Here is a 20,794-nt window from a genome sequence, read left to right on the forward strand (position 1 = left end):
AAATTTAGAAAAAGTAAATTTTCTAAATAAAGCTGATAAAGCATGGTCACATCTATAAACTGAGAATTCCCCATGGCAAGATCACTACATATTTGCATAAATAATGAAAGAACAGTTTTAATTAAGATCTATTGTTTAAATTTGCATATGCCAGAAGGGTGCCATAGAGTTTGGCTTTGGGAGTAAATTTCCCAGGAAATATTTTTATTAATGTGTGATTCCTTTTCTCGTATAGTATGTCGTGTTTTGAGCTGCTTAAAACTCAGTGTTTTATTGATATGTACAATAATACAAAATAATACACAGTGACCAAGATTCTTAAAAAAATAAGTGTTTTTTTTTATTGCCATAAAAGCACCCAGAAAACTGAAGCTCATAGTCCTAATAATGGTAGTTAGTTGCTGTATGCTAAACTATTCAGAACCAGCCCCAAGTATCCAACATCACATTATAGGTAATCGAAATCACTGATTGGCAGTTCAAGAAGACCAAATATTCAGTTAAAAGCTGCATTACAGGAAAATTTAAATGCCAACCTCTTCATTAAACATCTGAATGCATTTTAAAAAGATTAATTTTATCCATATTTGTGGTACATAATAGCAAATTGCCTCTATTTAATCAAAACAGACTATATGGAAAAGGGATTAAAAAATACCTGAGTTCAGTCATATCACTCTGTTTTTATATATATTTTCAAAGATCTTGCAGTTTTTTCACTTTATGATTTTCTGATTAGATTTAAGTTTGGCACTTGCATTTTACTTAAATATAAAAGCATAACAATTTTTATATTGTAAGTTTTTGGTTTTCTTTTTCATTGACTTATTCAACGTGTATTTTAAAACAATTTGTATTTCCTGTAAACTGTATTATCTTTTTTTATTTTTCAGGTACGGATTTTCAAATATGCGCTATATTGCTTCACTAATTAGTGGTGTTGGTATTTTCATGATGGGTGCAGGATTATCTTGGTACCACGGAATCATGGGATTGCTTAATCCTCAACCAATGGAATCCCTTCTATGGGTAATCTTTCTTTTTCCCCCTCAGTTTTCACATAATATAAGATAGTGATTTAAGTACAGTAAATGTCTTTGTCATACTGATTTTAAAGAAGGGGACTAACATACCTTTTTTACTGTAATACAGGGTTATGTACCTGTAGTTGTGCGTTTTTTTGTTTTGTTTTGTTTTGTTTTGTTTTTTGATGTTGGGAATAGAAATTGCCTTTATTGTAGATAAATGTCAGAGAATTAAGTTGTGCGTTTTAGAACATGACTAGACATGATCTCTAGATGCATATGATTCAGTGATCTTGAACAAGGGTATCTCTGTAGGTACAGGGGCACCTGGACAATCCAGTTGGTTGATCTCAGGGTTGTGATTTCAAGCCCCACGTTGGTTTTAGAGATTACTTTAAAATAATATCTTTAAAAAAAAAAAAAAGAGTAGCTCTGTAGCTACAGTCATTAAGTACTGACTCCTTGGTTAAAATCTTGGACAGTTTCATTAATTTCTCGTTATATTGAACAAGAAGATCTCTGTTCATTTTTAGTCCCAAGAATAATCTGTCAGTAATTAAAATATCCAGTGCCACAAGATAGTCATAGTTTAAAGATTTTTTTTTTTTTTCTACTCATGTCAATAGGAAGCCTGTACTGGGGGAATGAGAAGATGAGAGAATGGTCACCTTCTGTATTTTCCTATCTAGGGCTTTGGCCCTTCTTTCCTACTCCTGAAGTTGCCTCTGGCAGCATCAGAAGTGGGGATTGAAGGCAGAAAAGTACTATTTTACTGGTACCAGCATCATCTTGCATTGGTTTCCTCTGGCCTTTGTAGATACTTAAAGCTGTCCTTTTCTCTCATGGAAACTTCTTGGAGATTACCCGGTGTAGCCACTCTGACTCTAGCTCCCTTGACAAGCGCAGATTGGTCATGTGGCACCCCCCCTTGGCTTCTGCATCTTATGGTGTAGTTCCAGACTCTTTCTGCAGAGGTTGCCTTGCATTTTCGAGAAGGATCTTTGGGCAGTTGATCTCTTTTCAAAATCCTACTCAGTAGGAGTTGATCTCTTTGCAAAAGACTTCTACTCAGAATTCTGTGGTTTGGCTCTGTGTGTTAAAACAGACATCTTTAATACCTTCTCAGTGAGAGTGCAGTTTTTTTCCCCCAAACATAATCATCTACTCTGTTGACACAATCAATATCTGTAAGACTTTCCAATAAATTTATTTTTACATGTGCATTAGATGTAGTTCAGTGTAGTCTCTAAACACTAGGGATCCACATCCAGCTTTCTGAGCAATCTTAGCAGCTTAATAGCTTTCTCCAAAGAAATCTTCACTTTTGGCCTTAACTTTAGCTCTTCCTCATGGGTTAGTGGGTGTGGAGTGAGGAGTTGTAAAGCCAGGTTGAGGCATTCTCTGTACCTGAAGAGATGGTACAGCACCTCATTTTGGGATGTGGGAGTACTTAAAATCTAATTTGTTCTCAATTGGAATGAATCTCATTTAACATCTTTTCTTCCATTCTGAAAAGGTTCACCCACTTTATAGATACCTCATTTGTCTATCATTCATCTGATTTGTATTGTATTACTTTACAGAGTGGTTAATGAAAATTAGTTAAATTTTCAATTGTGTTTAAGTTTTAAGGATTGTAGAACCTTGGGGTGCCTGGGTGGCTAGTTAGTTAAGCATCTGACTCCTGATCTCAGCTCAGGTCTTGATCTCAGGGTCCTGAGCTCAAGCTCTGTGTTGGGCTCCAGTGCTGGGTGTGGAGCCTATTTAAGGAAGAAAAAAAAGCTTGTAGAAGCTCTTCTATCTTTTTGCAACTAAATGAGGTTACATCAGACTATGATTATTATTAATAAATCATAGATTCAGTGTACCATAGACTAATCTATGTTTATTAGGTATTGGAATCTTTGGCTGATATATGTGGCTTCCCTTTATTGGGTATTAAATCCTTTCAGGAAAGAGGATTAAAAAAGTTATTGGGCAGTTTAGCAACTTTTAATTATGCTTTAGGTTGGCAGTAAGATTCAGTGGAGATAGCCTCGAATTGAGACTGGAAAAAACATATTCTAGTTCTTACCCTGGTATCATATCTATGTACTGAAGCAAATCACATAGCCTTTGGACATTTCAGTTTCCTTAACAGAATTATAAGAGTATCAGACTATGTTCAGAAATTTCTAAACTTCTATTTCAGGGAAGTCTGTGGTTCCAAAAAGGTAATGCAGAAAATTCTATATATGTTTGGTTTGAATTTCATTTAAATTTCTAAAAATTTGTATTGCGAGGTTATCTCTTGGTTTAAATTTCTTTTGTGAATCTTTATTTAATTCAAGTGTGTCCTGGTACTGCAAGGAGGGTGATGTAATTCCCCTCTCCCAAATTGATCACTGTTTATAACTGCTTATCTTTCTGAACCAGGGTCGGTACTGGGCATCTGAAGAAAATCCAGAAATTATGTGGGTATGAGTGTGGATCTAACTGCGTCCTGGTATCCACACTCCAGATTTCAAATGTTTTGTGTCCATTTTGAACTTGAGAAAAATTTTAAACTAATTTTTTCATCTTTTATATCATGGATTTAACTTAGGTCATGTTACAACATTCTATAGATTGATTACTCTTCTAAGTATTAAAAAATGAGATGATTATCAGATTTTTAACTTTTATTTTTTTCCTTTTATGAAGATACACTATCTCATTGCCCTCATTTGAGCTGTGTCCTTATCTGGCTAGGATTTGAATTTATGTTTCCATTTTAAACATTATAAACTTTATGCATGAATCATTATGATTCTCTAAAAAATATGAACTTACACTTTAATACTTATTTTCTAGGCATATTGTATTTTAGCGGGATCATTAGCATCCGAAGGAGGTATGTACTGTTACAGTATCTCTTTATTCTTAATTTAGTAATATATATTCAGTCCATTTTTATAAATTGCTAAATTCCACTGATTAAAGAGAAACTGTGGAAATAGAAATCTACTTTGAGCGAGAAAATTCTTTGTATAATGAACTGTGGTTATTACTATAATGGATGGGGGCAAGAGAAAAGCTATTTTTTTGTTCTTGAGTGTCTTAATCATAACACTCAGAACATTCGGAATGGAGTGTGAAAACATAACTATATACTGAGTTTTTAAAAATCTGGTTTTAGTGGGGTGCCCGCGAGGCTCAAGTCAGTTAAGTGACTACCTTCAGCTCAGGTGATGATCTCAGGGTCCCGGGATTGATCCCCACATTGGGCTCCCTGCTCAGTGGGGAGCCTGCTTCTTTTCCCTATCCCTGAAATCTTTTTAAAAAAAAATAAATGACACCTGGGTGGCTCAATGATTGAGCGTATGCCTTCAGCTTGGGTCGTGGTCCTGAGGTCCCAGGATTGGGTCCCACATCGGGCTCCCTGCATGGAGCCTGCTTCTCCCTCTGCCTCTGTCTCTGCCTTTTTCTCTGTGTGTCTCATAAGTAAATAAATAAATAAAGTCTTTTAAAAAATAAAGAATAAATTAATAAAAATCAGGTTTTAGTAGTGTTAATCATGAAAGGCCGACTCTTTGCAATAAAATAGTTCAGTTTCCTCAAGTTTCAACTGTAGTAGAGAAGTGCTACCTCATGCAGGAAACTGCCTAACTCATTGCTAGATTCATAGTATACTTATTCTAGTACATTGTCATTTTCTACGCATAGTGTTCCCTTCATCTTTGAGAGTCTGTAAGATGGTACTGATACTACCTGCCTCAGAAGTTTGGGAGGATCAAACATGATTGTGCTTGTGGTGCCTGCCAGCTAGTTGCTGTCCAATAAATTACGGTCATTAAGGTTGTGGTAATGATACTTAAATTACTATGTTTTTTGTTTTTGTTTTTTTTTTGGATTTATTTATTTTTTCATGAGAGACACAGAGGCAGAAACACAGGCAGAGAGAGAAGCAGGCTACGTGGAGGGAGCCCGATGTGGGACTCAACCCCGGATCCTGGGATCATACCGTGATCCGAACGAAGGCAGATGCCCAACCGCGGAGCCATCCAGGCGTCCTATAAATTATTATTATTTAGAAATAGGGATTCCTTGTATTGTGATGATAATTGGAGTCTTGATAATGACCAGTTAATACAGAACTTTTCTTAATTGACAACCCTGGCATTAAAAGTGTTGTTCCTATTTATTTTGAGATGCCATCTTTAAAATTTGGAGGCATAAAGTTTTTTTCTTGCTGATATGAATGCTTTTCTTTCAGCAACACTTCTTGTTGCTGTAAATGAACTTCGTAGAAGTGCTCGGGCTAAAGGAATGTCATTTTATAAGTATGGTATGTATCTTAGAAAATAGGTTTCTTACTTCATCTCCTTTGTTTTCGAAAATTGCCCAGTACTATTGCTTTTTCCTTTTAGAGGTGTACAAAATATATTTCAAAGTCTTCCCTGTGTGTCTCTTACATTATATATCATCTCTTTTAAAAAGAGAAATGAAAAATAAATAAATAAAATAAAAAGAGAAACGTGTGATATGAACATGAATACTTTATATTTGAATTTTAACTTAAGTGAATTAGAGTATTTTTGTATATGTTTATATAACTAGAGAAAGTAATTTGACTTTATTTTTTTTAGTAATTTGACTTTAAATTACTGTCAACATTTAAACCAATAAATTATGTTTACATTGAACAGGATTTTTAAAATCAGGATCTTATACATTTTTTAATCTTAATTTATATCTTAATTTTAAGTGGATACTTGTTAAAATGTTACCTGATAGTATCAAATTAGAATTTGAGAAAGTTTCTTTTCTTGTCTCTACCCTAATGATTAAGTAATGGAAAGTCGAGATCCTAGTACAAATGTTATATTGCTGGAGGATACTGCAGCAGTCTTGGGAGTGACCATAGCAGCTACCTGTATGGGCCTTACTTCTATAACAGGTAAATATTTCTTAAATTATGGGTGATTTATTTGGACTACTTTAACTCTCTAATATGTGGGCATTTTCTTTTATATCTTTGAATAATTTTAAACCAGTAGATCGTTAAATACTAATTTCATACTAACCATTTATTTGTGTAAGACAGATAAGACAGTTAAAGTCTTCAGAGTTCTCTCTCAGAAATTTTCTCTTAGTTTAAGATAAAGTAGGCTGTTGTTAGAGCATTTCTAATGTGCTAATAAACCTTTCTAGCTGTGGCTTAATAAATTATGCAGCTACTCTGAGCTTAGTATTGCTGTTTGGCCTAGTGACCTTGCAGATTTATTAAGATAATAAATGGAAGAGAACTTTAATAAACTCTAAAGTTGTAAATACATATTGTAGCTCTTGTTCATTTGTCTTTCACTGCTAGGGCCAATAATAACGGCTGTCACTTTCCTGTTTCCTGGACTCTCTAGTTGCTTTTATCCTCATTTTGGTAGCTAGTTCATTATTTTGAAGACCTTATAGTATGAAAAGATCCCCATTTCTGAGGTTGGAATTCTCTTGGAATGAAAATTCTTCCATGCTTATCCATTTGCTTTGTACATTTGAAATAATTTTAGGTGATGAGCTTCCACAGTTCTACAGTGGTTCTTAAAATACTTGAAATATGAATGGGTCTCTATCTATCTAATCTATCTATTTATCTATCTATTTATTTATCATTTTAAATTACATCTTAAGACTAAACCAGCCTTCTCTTATGTTCACTGTGATCCAAAATGTTTCTGATTGTTTTTCTAATTGACCTTACCATTTTAGACATCTTAGACAAATTATTACTTAGCAAAATTTTAAGTGTCATTTGATGAATAAGTCAGCTTTTAATAGAATATTTTCTTTTGTATAATAATAAAAATAGTCAAGCTTATGTAAATTTTTAAATTTTTATTTATATATTTTTAAAGATTTGTTCATTTATTTTTTATGAAGGGAGGGAAGAGGAGGAGAGAGAGGCAGAGAGAACAAGTCGGGGAGGGGCATAGGGAGAAGCAGACTCCTCACTGAGCAGGGAGCCTGACATGGGGCTTGCTCCCAGGACTCTGGGATCATGACCTGGGCTGAGGGCAGCAGGCACTTAACTGAATGATCCACCAAGGTGTCCCAAACTTACATAAATTTTTGTGTTAAGAGTTTCACATTGTTTTATTTAATCAGCTAAATTAATTCATTTAAATTGAATAACATTCCAAGAAATAAATACTTTGCAAATAATATTTCTGTGATTTCTGTAGGATTACTTATACATGTATACTGTTAAATAATTAGATAAATTTGAAGTTTCAAAGAACAGTATTTGATTTTGAGCTGTGTAATTACAAACCTCCTAGTAGATTACACTTTACAAACGGATCGTTTTTAATACTTTAGTACAGATTTAGTCGCTTTACTTTTTTAGTGCTATATTCTGACTAAATGTTAATAAAACTAGTATGTAAATTGACTTTTTTAAGTAAAATGTATGTTTTATCAAGCATTAAGAAAGGTAAATTTAATATTGACATTTGATCTTTAGAATAAAAAGAATTCTAAAAGTCTTGTATGTAAAATTTATTATAAAATTTAAACTCTATTGATGTCTGTTTTATAAATATTAACCTACACATTCAAAGATAATAAATCAACTCTTCTCATTGGTTCTGGGAGAGGATTAAGACCTAACAGTCTGGGCACCTGGTTGGCTCAGTGGGTTAAGCATCTGCCTTCGGCTCAGATCATGATTCTGGAGTCCTGGGAGCAAGGCCCCCCCCCCCCCCCCCCCCCCCCCCCCCCCCCCCCCCCAGTGTCAGGCTCCCTGCTCAGTGGCGAGTCTGCTTCTCCCCTACCCCTCCTCAATTGTGTTCTCTCTCTTCTGCTCACTCTTGCTCTCTCAAATAAATAAATAAAATCTTAAAAAGAAAAAAAAAACAAAAATCAAAACTAACAACCTGAGGCATACTTTAGAATCAGAATCACCTGGAGGGTTTGGGAAGACCAAGAATGCTGGTCCCAACTCCGGGCTTTCTGATTCAAAGCCTTAGGTGAGGTCTAAGAACTTGATTTTTACCAAGTTCTCAAGTGATGCTGATGCTGCTGATTAAGGAATTGTACTTTGAGAACCACTGTTCTAAGGTACCTGTAGCATGCAACCAACTAACCTCTCTCCTTTGTATCTAGAATGGTACTGGCTATGTATCATCCTTGGTTGAATGAAAAGAATGATCCATATCATTTTTTGTATGGCTTAATTCTCTCACAGAACCTTGATAAGAATAAGGGACAAAATGTGGTTATTTTATTCAGCTTTTGATCTCACAGTGTTGTCTGTATGGGCAGGAAAAGAGCCGATATATCAAAAAGAAATGGATTCTATTATATTATTAGTATGTGTATGTCATCTTTAATCTAAAATGATCTAGAACTCTCACTCATGTAATGACCAGAATCAAGAAATAGATCCTAAATACTTAAACCACATAATACTCCTATATAATGTGAAGCATATTGTAGCATTCCCATTTTGGTGTAGTATAGTAAACCTATTAGGAGAAGGTCATTAAAAGAAAGGAAGGAATTTCAGGTCCTTTGCTTTAGTAATTCTGGTTCTTTTCTCATTAAAGCTGACTGAAATAATAGAAAATGTTAATTTATTGACTTCTGTGCTTTATTTAGGTAATCCGCTGTATGACAGCCTAGGTTCTTTGGGTGTGGGCACGTTACTAGGCGTGGTCTCAGCATTCCTCATCTACACTAACACAGAAGCACTCTTAGGGCGATCCATCCAGCCAGAACAAGTGCAGCGGCTTACTGAACTTCTGGAGAACGACCCATCAGTAAGGTCAGCTTATTCCAATGATGGTGCTAAAGTTTACAAAAATATATTATGAAATAGAAATGCTTGCTTTATAAATACTTCCAAAAGGGTTTGTAGTTCCCTAGCCTTTAGATAGAAGTTTTTAATCTATGACTTTTCAGACTTGCAACCTTATAAGAAAACAAGTGAAAGCATTTAGGAAACTCCCTGTTTACTTTTAAATTCTGTGTATCTTTAATTTTTAGAATAAGGAACAATTAGATGATAGAATGGGAACAGAAGTTTGTAAGCAGTTGTCTCCTTAATGTAGAAGTACGTATGTGGAACCTTCATATTTATATTTTCCCTATATTTGTATTATAATTACAAATTGCTATGTTAAATTTAAGAAGATTTTTATTCAATAAGGGAGTGATTACCAAATTGAATATAATTTATACTCCTTTTGAAAATAGACTTCTTGTTTTAGTTTATTTTAAAAGTTTTTCATTATTGTCTTTATCTTTTAAATGATATAAAGATGAAAAACTTGACGGGGCACCTGGCTGGCTCAGTCAGTAGAGTATGCAACTCTTAATCTCTGAGTTGTGAGTTCCAAGCCCCCCATTAGGGGTAGAGTTTACTTAAAAAAAAAAAAAAAAGAAGAAGAAGAAGAACTGAGGACTTAAGGGGTAATCAGGTAATCAAAAGAGATACAGCGTTCTAATTAGTACTTTTTAGTGAAATTCAAGCTTCAGAGTGATATGGAAAGAGTAAGCCTTTAAAAATCTCAATTTCCTACTAGCTACATATGTAGGTTGAACTTTAGAAGAATGCGTTTTTCTTCTGTGTTATAACCATATCTTTTTTTTAAAAAAGATTTATTTATTTATAGAAAATACAAGTTGGGGGGTGGGCAGAGGGAAAGAATCTCAAGCAGACTTCCCACTGAGCATGGAGCCTGCCTTGGGGCATGATCCCACAGCCCTGAGATCGTGACCGGAGCCAAAATCAAGAGTGGAATGCTTTTAACAGACTCAGCCACCCAGGCACCCCCCTTATAACCAGAATCTAAGTTAAATCTTTTAATAATGACCTGTATATCTGAATCAGTAAAACAAATGAGTAAATTTTACTAGATTTATATTCCAAACCTTACATTTTTAATTTGGAAAAATACCTAGCTAGATCTAGTTTAGAAGTTGAGTGTTCTTAGAATCAGTATTATTAGACTTAGTACTTGATTAATCCATGTTAATATCCTTTCCTCGTAATACCTTGGTCTGATTTTGGTATGAAGGTAATATTGACAATACAGAATGAGTTGGGAAGTCTTCTCTTCAATTTTTTAGAAAAGCTTGTGAAGAATTGGTATTATTTCTTCTTTTAATGTTTGGTAGAATTGGCCAGCAGTGTTCTCTGGGCATGGGCTTTTCTGTGTGGGTAGTTTTTTAAATACTTACTCTACCTATTTACTTTTTACAGGTCCCTTCAGATTGTCTGTTTCTTCTCAAGTCAGTTTCAATAGTTTTATGTTTTTCTAGGAATTTGTGCATCAGTTCTAAAAGTTATCTAATTTGTTGGCATAGAACTGTTCCTAATTTTCCTTTATAATCCTTTCTATTTCTTTAGGGTTGGTGGTAATATTTCTTTCACTTCTGACTCTAGTAATTTGTCTTCTCTCCTTTTTTCTTGGCCAGTCTAGCTAAAGGTTTGTCAGTTTTGATCTTTTCAGAAAACCAGCTTTTAGTTTGATTTTGGTTTTTTCTCTATTTCATCAATTTCTGCTCTGATCTATATTATTTCCTTTCTTCTGCATGCTTTAGGTTTAGCTTGCTTTTCTTTCCAGTATCTTAAGATGGTAGTTTAAGTTTTTCATTTGATAACCTTTTTTAAAAAAAAGTAGGCTTTTATAGTTAGAAATTTCCTTCTATTACTTTCACTGTATCCTATACAGTTTGGTATGTTGTATCTTCATTTTCATTCATTCCAAAGTATTATCTGATTTCACTTTTGATTTCTCCTTTGGGCACTGGTTATTTACAAGGTTATTTGGGCGCCTGGGTGGCTCAGTCGGGTAAGCGTCCGCCTTTAGCTCAGGTCATGACTGCAGTCAACATGTTGGTTGGGACCAGAGGCGTGTCCTGGGGAGGGATCTGCTTCTAAGCCTGCTCCTGTAATTGTTGACAGGATTTGGTTCCTTATGGCACGGGCTTCTCCAACATGGCAGCTTACTTCCTCCTAGCGTGCACAGTAAAGTCACAGATTCGTCATCTAAGAAATGATAGTTTCTCACTTTGCCATGTTCCCTTGGTTACAAGCCCTTAGCTCTAGCCCACATTCACAGAGAGGGGATTGTGTGAGGGTTTGAGGGCAGGAGGTAGGGTCTTCAGGAGCTGTAGCAGAGAAGCAGCTTATTACAAACACTTTTCTATCTGCAGTTACTTATGTATAAGAACATAAGGAAACAGTATGTGAATATTTGCATTTACTGCAATTTAGTATTAGTAAAATAATGAAGTTTGTATTTTGTTAGGACTAAGGCAGATACACTTTTTTAAAAAGAAAAAAGTGTATAGCTTCTTGCCAGCCTGGACAAGTTTTGTTTCATTTTGCGCATATATAACTTTATTAAATCATTTTTATTTTTATCCTAGTTGATAAAGATGCTTCTATAGTGCTATGGCTAAAGAATTTTAGACTCAGTATTTAGTAACTTGCTCAGGATCACTCAGAAATTAGGGTCGGATGTTTTGAGTATTTGGAGTCTCGTTTATGTTTGTTTTCCTAAAGCTTTCTATATTCCCAGGATTCAGAGTGTTTTTTATTTTATATATCCCATAAAGAAAAGATGTTAATAGTGGTTATCATAGAATAGAATTTCTCAGTGGTTTTCTACAGAAGATTGATTACTGAGGGTTAGGGCAGAAGAGGTGAAAAGCAGCTACAACCCTAGAATATCGGCTTCCCTTTCTGGGAGACGGAATGGTATAATAATAAATAATAATAATAAATAAAAATAAATAATAAATAAAACCACTCTGTTTGAGTGTCTAAAGATCTGGAGGGGAGTCCTGCGTCTGCTGTGGACTAGCTGAATTACCATAGGCAAGTCGCTTAGGCCCCTCTGGGGCAGTTTTATAATCTGTAAAGGTGCCAACTTATCTACATTCGGAATTCCATTCATTAAATGCCTACCATGTAGTTGCATCCATGTGAAACATTTTATGTATGTGTTGGTTATTATTTACCATATCAAATCCTTTTAGGTAGTTATTATTAACTTCATTCCAATAGAGTACTTCACAGATGTGTATGAAGGCTTTTAAAGAAACTTTTTAAAAAAGGATTATAAGACCATATGACAACATTGTGGAAAAAAGATTTAGAGTTAATTTTTTAATCCACAAACTATATAATTCATGTATATACAAACCATAAAATAATATATATTAAGTTTGCATCTTCGGCATTATGCAAAAATATCTAAATGGACGTTTGTTTGGATAGTTATAGATGGCACTTAATGGTGAATACTGAAACCTGTTTTGGTGTATTTTCATCACTGATGGGGAAAAAAAAATTCTGTACTTTGTAACATTAAAATGTGTATGTGTGCATAGCGTATATAAATTTATGTGCATTGTTATTGATTGCAGGGCAATTCATGATGTTAAAGCCACAGATCTGGGATTAGGGAAAGTAAGATTTAAGGCAGAAGTAGATTTTGATGGACGAGTTGTTACAAGATCATATTTGGAGAAACAAGATTTTGACCAAATGCTACAGGTAAGTTTATATACTCACTGTTTTCTTAAATAGTCAAGGGTTAGAAAAATAACTTTTTAAGTAAATAAAAAGAAACTTTTACAGGTCTTAAAGTCAGTTAGGCTTTCAACTTCTTAGGGTTCCAAAATTGGAGAGAGACCGTTTTATTTGCTGTAGAATAGGTGGGAGGAGACAGCAGAGGAGCAAACTATATTATTTTAGAAGATAATATAATGAACAGTGCAAAGGTTACCCACTTGCCTTTGTCAAATTTTAACATTTTAGTCTACTATCTTTGCTTAGGATCTTGAAAAAGGAAATAAGTTGTTAAAAAACAGATGAACCCCTTGTTTTCCCCTTCTAGGTCCCATTCTTCTTCCTCCATCCCTACGACTAAAAATTGTCTTGAATTTAGTGTTGTCATTTCCATTCAGTTTTTAAAATACTATTTATTTGTTTATTTGTTTATGAGAGACAGAGATAGTGCCAGAGATAGCAAGAGAGGGGAGGAGAGGAGAAGCAGACTCTCCGCTGAGCAGGGAGCCAGATGTGAGGCTCGATCCCAGGATCCCGGGATCATGACCTGAGCCGAAGGCAGTTGCTTAACTGACTGAGCTACCCCGGGCGCCCCTCCATTCAGTTTTCATACCTTTCATCACACTTTTCTTAGCATAGTATATAGTAGCATTTTGGATATTTAAAAATTGATGTAAATGGTATCATACCATCGATTTCCTCTCTCGGGTTAGCAGCATGGTTTTGAGATTCCTCCATGTTAACATATACACACATACATGTGTTCATAGTAACTTCTAATATATTAGCATATATTAATATTCTAGTTTATTTTAATTGTACATGATATTCTCCCATGAATATAATGCAGTGTTTTTATCCAGTCTTCATTTGATGGGCATTTATGTCCACAATGGCATTCTCGTGTATTTCCTTGTTCAAATATGTAAGAATATATTTAGGGTACCGTACAGCTAGATATAAAATAGTTGGGCCGTAGAGTCAACCTGAGGCCCTGAGTGGCTGGAGGCTAAGTGTCCAACTCTTGATTTCCACTCAGGTCTCCATCTCAGCGTCGTGAGTTCAGGCCCCGTATTGGGCTCCATGCTGCGTGTGGAGCTTACCTAAAAACAAAACAAAACAAACTTACCTTCAGCTTCCTTAGATATTGGCAAATTTTTCGCCAAAGTGTGTCAATTTAATTTCCACTGTCTGTACATCAAAGTTTCTATTGCTTCACATTCTTATTAGATTGTATTATATTGACAGTTTTGAAATTTTTGTCGTTACAATTGATATGAAAATTATAATTTGTATTTAATTATGATTTCTCTTTCCCCTGGTAGTAGTGAAGTTAGCAAGCATTGAAATTTATTGACCATTGGGATTTCTTCTACTTGCTTGTTTATTTAATTTCTGTTATTTTGGCAAATTAACAAACATTTTATTTTTAATATATTGCACTAATCCTTCCTCAGTTGTGTATATGCAGATATCTTTTACTAGTTTGTGATTTACCATTTCACTTTGTTGTTGTACAGAAGGTTTATTAGTGTGTTTGACTTTATGTCCAATTTATAATTTTTTTCTCAAGGCTTTTTTATTATCTTGCTTGAGAAATACTTCCTTATTCCAGTATCATAAAAATAGTCTCCTTTTTTTTCTAAAAGTTTTGTGGTTTTCTACCCTGAATTTTTTTTTTTTTTATTTCACTTAAAGAATTTTTTTGTTTGTTTGTTCAATCATCTACCTAGGGGTTTAATCTTTTTTTTCCTGTAGAAAAATAATTGCCCTGGCACAACTTACTGAATAGTCTGTTCTTTTCCTACTAATTTTGTAATGCTCTCTCTGTAAAGTATTATACTTAATTTCTTGTGGAATTAAATTTTTTTCAGAAGTGGTCCATCACCTATATAGCATGAAAGTTTTCATTAGACTTAATGGTGCTATAATTTTTAAAAGAAATCATCAGTGTACTACTATGATTTTTTAAAAAGTTATTTTGTCTTCCTGCTATCATTTTCTTTATAGGAAATTCAAGAAGTGAAAACTCCTGAAGAACTAGAGACCTTCATGCTTAAACATGGAGAAAATATTATTGACACTTTAGGAGCTGAAGTAGATAGACTTGAGAAGGAACTGAAAGTAAGATATATTCATAATAATCATAATGCCAGCTGTTTTCTTGAGTACTGTGTCTGTGTCACTATGCTGATTATATCACAGGTGTATGTTTATCTTCTCAGTAACCTCATGGTGCATGACTGGTAGTTGTGAGCAGGAAAAATCACTGGGTTAGAGAAGTTGGGTGATTTACTAAAGGAAGTAAGTAAGGGTTTGAGATTTCAACCTTCATTGGTCAATTCCAAATTCTCTTCTTTCAACCACTATTCTACACTGCTTGCTTAGTTTCTAAAGTAGTCAAAGATTTTTTGTTTCGAAATAAAAAGCATTTTGAGAGTTTCTAGAAAAAGGTGAAAGGGAAACTAGATTCTCTTCAAAAGTTTGAAAAACCAGTGTGACCTTGAACATATACATATATCTTCGTTTTACTCCATCTGTCATTAATTTGTATTTTCTTTTTTGCTTCTGTTCAGTTGGAGCCTATTGGTTTTTTACTGAAATATTACCTGGTTTTACTGAAATATTACCTGATAAGACTATCTTTAAGAATATCTTAGTGTTCTCAGATTGTCATTTATTGACTCTTGAGTTCAAGTTTTTGCAATAAATAAAACTTATAAATGATCTGTAACATACATAGCTTGTTGAAGGCAATGTATTTTCTTTTTTTTTGGCAATGTATTTTCTTTAGTTGATGTTGACCATTCGTTAGTTTTGTTAAAAGTTGAAGGGAAATCACAAAAGTTGAAAGGAAACATTTTTGTCAGTACTTATTATTTTTTCTTTTGGACTCTAGGTACCAGATTAATAGAAGCACTTCAAATAATATGATTTTGTTTATGTTAATATTATAGTTGACAACATGCTTTTCAAGTTTGTAGATGAGCAATTCTCAAATATTTTCATCTTAAGATTCTTTATATTCTTAAGAATTATTCAGGACCCAAAGAGCTTTTATTTATTTTAATTAATATTTATTGATATTTACTAAATCACAAATTAAAACTGAAGGTTTTAAAAATATTTGTTTAAGAACTATAATAAACTATTACATGTTAATATAAATAACATTTTAGTGAAAGTAACTATAGTTTCCAAAATGGGGAAAAAAAAAAAAAGTGAAAACAGTGGTATTGTTTTACATTTTTGCCAAAATCTAAGACCGCTGTATTCCCATATTTGCTTCTGCATTCATTCTGTTGACATATATTGTTTTGATTGATGGATATGAAGAAAAGGGAGGAATCTTTAAAAGTATCCTTACAGCCTTTTCAGAAAATTGTGATATTTTCTTTGGATAGTACATCAATACTAACAACTGGTAGCCTCTTAAAGCTTAGTTGTAATGTGGAATCTGAAACTATATCAGAGAACTTTTCACATGCTGTTTGTGAAGTTAGGGGGCACAGTCCACAAGATCACCCTCATTTCTGACGCCAGTTGCAAATTTCAAGTGGTTACTCATTTTACCCTCAGGTTTGATAATTCACAAAAAGGACTCACAAAACTCATTGAATACTTTTTTTTTTTAAAGATTTAAATTTTTTTTTTCTTTATTTATGATAGTCACACACAATGAGAGAGAGAGGCAGAGACACAGGCAGAAGGAGAAGCAGGCCCCATGCACCGGGAACCCGACGTGGGATTTGATCCCGGGTCTCCAGGATCGTGCCCTGGGCCAAAGGCAGGCGCTAAACCGCTGCGCCACCCAGAGATCCCTCATTGAATACTTTTATTTATTTATTTTTAAAAAGATTATTTAGAGAGAGAGAGCATAAGCAGGAGGGGCATAGGGGGAGAGGGAGAGAGAATCCCAAGCAGACTCCACACTGAGCACAGAGCCCAACACAGGGCTTGATCTTAAGATAACTTCAGGTCATGACCAGAGCCAAAACCAGAGTCGGGCACTTGACCTGCTGTACCACCCATGCGCCCCCACTGAATGCTTTTTATACTCATGGTTATGATTTATTACAATGAAAATATACAGATTAAAACTAGCCAAGGGAAGAGGTGCATAGGACAGAGTTCCAGACACAAAATTTCAGTTGTCCTCTCCCCTTGGAGTCATGGACACCGTTATTTTCCTGGCTATGATATGTGACAGTTTGCACAGAGTATTGCCAACCAGGGAAGCTTAACTGAACCTTGATGTCCAGAGATTTTGTTGATGGTGGCCAACCTTTCACCTCTAGCCTTTCCTAAGAAAAAGTGACACTTTAAGTCTCTAGTCTCTCCTGGATATATAGCATATACTGTGTGGCCAAAGATAAAGACAGAATTATCAGGACATTCCAAGGGCCTAGAGATCACCTCCCAGTGGCCAAGGGCCAAGGCCAGACCTCTCTGTAGGTAGGATTAATTATCTACTATACACTGGTACTTTAAAATCCATTGTCTTTGTACGTTGGATCTTTTAAGCCATGCATGATTCCAGATTGTTATGATTTGGTCATTTGGAAAATACTAATAAACTGAGTTTATGCCCATCTTTGAAATGGTGATATGCTTCTAAGTATTGGGAAGCTCTCAGGGTCACGGTAGTAGATACAAGTTTTTTAGCATTCTGATTTTCATTTGAAACCTTGCATTTTACCATTAGCAACAAATGTTGTTTTCCTTGAAGTAACATTCATTTTGTTCATTTAAGAAGATTCCGGGATCCCTGGGTGGTGCAGCGGTTTGGCGCCTGCCTTTGGCCCAGGGTGCGATCCTGGAGACCCGGGATCGAATCCCACGTCGGGCTCCCCGTGCATGGAGCCTGCTTCTCCCTCTGCCTGTGTCTCTGCCTCTCTCTGTGACTATCATAAATAAATAAAAATTAAAAAAAAAAAAAAAGATTCCTAGAAGGGGCCCCTGGGTATCTCAGTCTGTTAAGTAAGTGGCTGCCTTCAGCTCAGCTTTTGATCCCAGAGTCCTGGGATCGAGCCCCACGTTGGGCTCCCTTCTCAGTAGGGAGCCTGCTTCTCCCCCTCCCTCTGCAGCTCCCCCTTTATTTTTTTTTTAAGATTGTATTTATTCATTCGTGAGACACACAGAGAGAGAGGCAGAGACACAGGCAGAGGGAGAAGCAGGCTCCCTGTGGGGGAACCTGATGTGGGACTCGATCTCGGGACCCTAGGGTCATGCCCTGGGCCAGAGGCAGACGCTCAATCCCTGAGCCACCCAGATGCCCCTTAGCTTTACTCTGGAATAGAAACAGTAAGTCAGAAACCAGATTTAAGTTAACAAATTGGTCGTTCTTATATTTACTCTTATCACAATCAAATAAGTTTATTGTTTTGTTTAGCTAACTTTGTGCTTTAATTAGAAGCTATTAAACCTTTAATAGACAACTAATTCATACGTGTTTTTGAATTTTAAATCTTTAAACCAGGAAGCAAAGTTTAACCCATATTCTCAGGTTAGAAACCTCTCTAAGGTAATAAGGCTTAATTTATCTTAGAGGAAAAGTTCTTCATTGTTGAGGCACCAAACCAAGAGAGTGCATGAATGTGATTCTTTTTTCTTGTTATGAAAATCAGCTGATTTTCTTTTGAAAACTAAAATTTTGGCGTATCCCCTTCTTTTTGAAAAGTACTCTAGCATGGTTGCCTTCTAAGTTTAAATTTAATAATTATTGAATTACTTTGGAAGATCACACTCAGTGATGAAATTTAGCAGTATAGCCATCTCTGTTAAGTAATGCCATTGATCTAATTTTGAGACTAGATAGTATTTTTGGCATAAAATCTGTAACTTGGATAGTTCTATGTAAAAACATAAAAAATAATGGAAGCGAATTTATGAAGTCCCATATTATAAATGTGAAATATATTTTGTTTTATTTTGAAGTTCTTTGAACTGTTAATTAAAACATTTTGGTGCTACTTCTATATTTCAGTCTGTCGATAGACCCTTCTCACGTCCCTCCAAGTAGTTTTTTGTTTGGGAGGCAATAATTCTATTGAGAATTAATTCAGTGGGAAGATGCTGTAGTATTTGCAAATTCCTAATGAGCAGTATTCCAGTTAAATGTTCTGCTCTTTACTCTGTCTTTTGCTTCTTGAATTGCATCCTCCTGTAGCATTTTCTTGAGTCTGTAGTATTGCAAAGTAAATCACGGTGTGGTTTTTACCTGTCCATAGTGAGTTTTGAAATAAATTTGTCTGTAAAATGTTTGAATTGGAGAGTGCCTGGGACAGAGTAAACAATAAGTATTTGTTGAGGGGCACCTGGGTAGCACAGTCCGTTGGGCATCTGACTCTTGGTGGCTCAGGACGTGATGTCGAGCCCCACATAGGGCTCCCTGCTCAGCGGGAGCCTGCTTCTCCTTCCCCTGCTGCTCTTCCTGCTTGTGCTTGCTCTCTCTCTGTCAAATAAATAAAATCATAAAAAAGTAAGTATTAAACAAATGAATGAAAATTATAAGTTGAATACCAGTTAATTGATTTTTAATTCTATTAACAATATTGATTCAGTTTCTGCTATGCACGTGATCTCTTGGTAGGTACTAAACATTGAAATCTAAGGATATTAATGCTTTTTTTTATTTATTCAGCAAATATTTTGTGTGTTTCTTCTTTGTATTTGGCACATTACGTTTTAGGGATTTGATGGTTTTCTCTCTAAAAACTTGATCTTAAAACATAATCAACTGTTTAGTTTTTTTCTTGAGACTAAATTTTTATTTATTTTTATTTATTTTATTTATTTATTTGTTATATAGTGTTTTTTTTAGAGAGAATAATTTCAGATTTTCTATTAATAGCTAAACTTTTCAAGTGATATTGGGATGGGTTAGGGAGAATTAGAAAGGGAAAATAAAATTCAGTTTTGTTTCTGTTTGAGGAAATCTTTGTTTATTCTGTACTGAATTTAGGGAATTCTAGATGGAGCACATAGTTTAAGGTAATGAGAACATTGAGAAAAAAGAATGTACCCCCATGTTTGGGGGTCCCCTGGCCATTCTTGCATTAGGATCCAAGAGGAAAGTACCCCCAGGTATACTTGAACGAAACTAATAAGAAAAATCTCGGTGCACACTCAGTAGATAGAATGCTGTAGCTGGAGCTAAACTCCAGTATTACATCATATTTTCATCTTAATAATTGAATTCCTTTAAAGGGCAGCCCCGGTGGCACAGCGGTTTAGCGCTGCCTGCAGCCCAGGGCGTGATCCTGGAGACCCGGGATCGAGTCCCACATCAGGCTCCCTGCATAGTGCCTATAGTGCCTGCTTCTCCCTCTGCCTGTGTCTCTGCCTCTCTCTCTCTAGCTGTGTCTCTATGAATAAATAAATAAATAAATCAAAAAAAAAAAGAATTCCTTTAAAGATTTTATTTATTTATTTATTCATTCATTCATTCATTCATTCATTCATTCATGAGAGACATAGAAAGAGACAAAGACACAGCAGAGGGAGAAGCAGGCTCCCTGTGGGGAGCCTGATGCGGTACTTGATCCCGGGACCCCAGGGTCACACCCTGGGCTGAAGGCAGAGACGCTCAACCGCTGAACCACCCAGGAGAGGAATATACAAATGTTCGTAGGATGTTTTTAGATTTTATTTATTTGAGAGAGAGTGAGAGAGCGAGCATGAGTGAGGAGGGGCTAAGGGAGGGGGAGAAACAGGCTTCCCGCTGAGCACAGAGCCTGACATGGGCCTTGATCCTGGGATTTTTCGATCATGACCTGAGCACCCAGGTGCCCTCCCTAGGATATTATCTTTTATTTTTTAAGTTAGGTATTATTAATCCTGACCGATTATCAGAATCTCTTAGAAGAGTTTTTTCCCCATATTGATTTCTTTATCCATTTATGTAATATTAATTTAAGTAATCTCTACATCCAACATGGGACTTGAACTTAAGATCAAGTCACACATGCTCTTCCAACTGAGCCAGTCAGGCACCCCTATTTTTACAATTTTTATCAAATAACACACAAAATGGGTAAGGTTAAACAACTGAAAAGCTTAGCAATAGAAGTGTCACTTGCCTCACCCTCCTCAATCCTTCTGCTCAGAGATAACCATTTTTAGTATTTTGTTTATATTTACTGCCATATTTCTATACAAAAGTCTTAAATTGCTTCTCCAGACTTAAATGTTATTTATTTCCTCTTTGATAGATCTGGATTAGTTATAT

The 20,794-nt window shown here is 35.2% G+C and overlaps 1 protein-coding gene across 2 annotated transcripts in view; it reads left to right on the top strand.

Annotated features, from left to right (window-relative positions):
* The window catches only part of SLC30A9 (solute carrier family 30 member 9), a 79,560-nt gene that overhangs the window by 53,612 nt on the left and 5,154 nt on the right, over positions 1-20,794 (top strand). For both annotated transcript variants that reach the window (XM_038555954.1, XM_038555955.1), the window contains 7 exons: positions 894-1,029; positions 3,858-3,897; positions 5,260-5,331; positions 5,836-5,943; positions 8,640-8,805; positions 12,420-12,549; positions 14,575-14,688. In XM_038555954.1, the coding sequence (XP_038411882.1) occupies positions 894-1,029; positions 3,858-3,897; positions 5,260-5,331; positions 5,836-5,943; positions 8,640-8,805; positions 12,420-12,549; positions 14,575-14,688 (766 nt within the window). The remainder of the gene's footprint in view (positions 1-893; positions 1,030-3,857; positions 3,898-5,259; positions 5,332-5,835; positions 5,944-8,639; positions 8,806-12,419; positions 12,550-14,574; positions 14,689-20,794) is intronic.

The sequence above is a fragment of the Canis lupus genome, chromosome 13, assembly GCF_011100685.1.
Source record: "Canis lupus familiaris isolate Mischka breed German Shepherd chromosome 13, alternate assembly UU_Cfam_GSD_1.0, whole genome shotgun sequence".
NCBI lineage: Eukaryota > Metazoa > Chordata > Mammalia > Carnivora > Canidae > Canis > Canis lupus.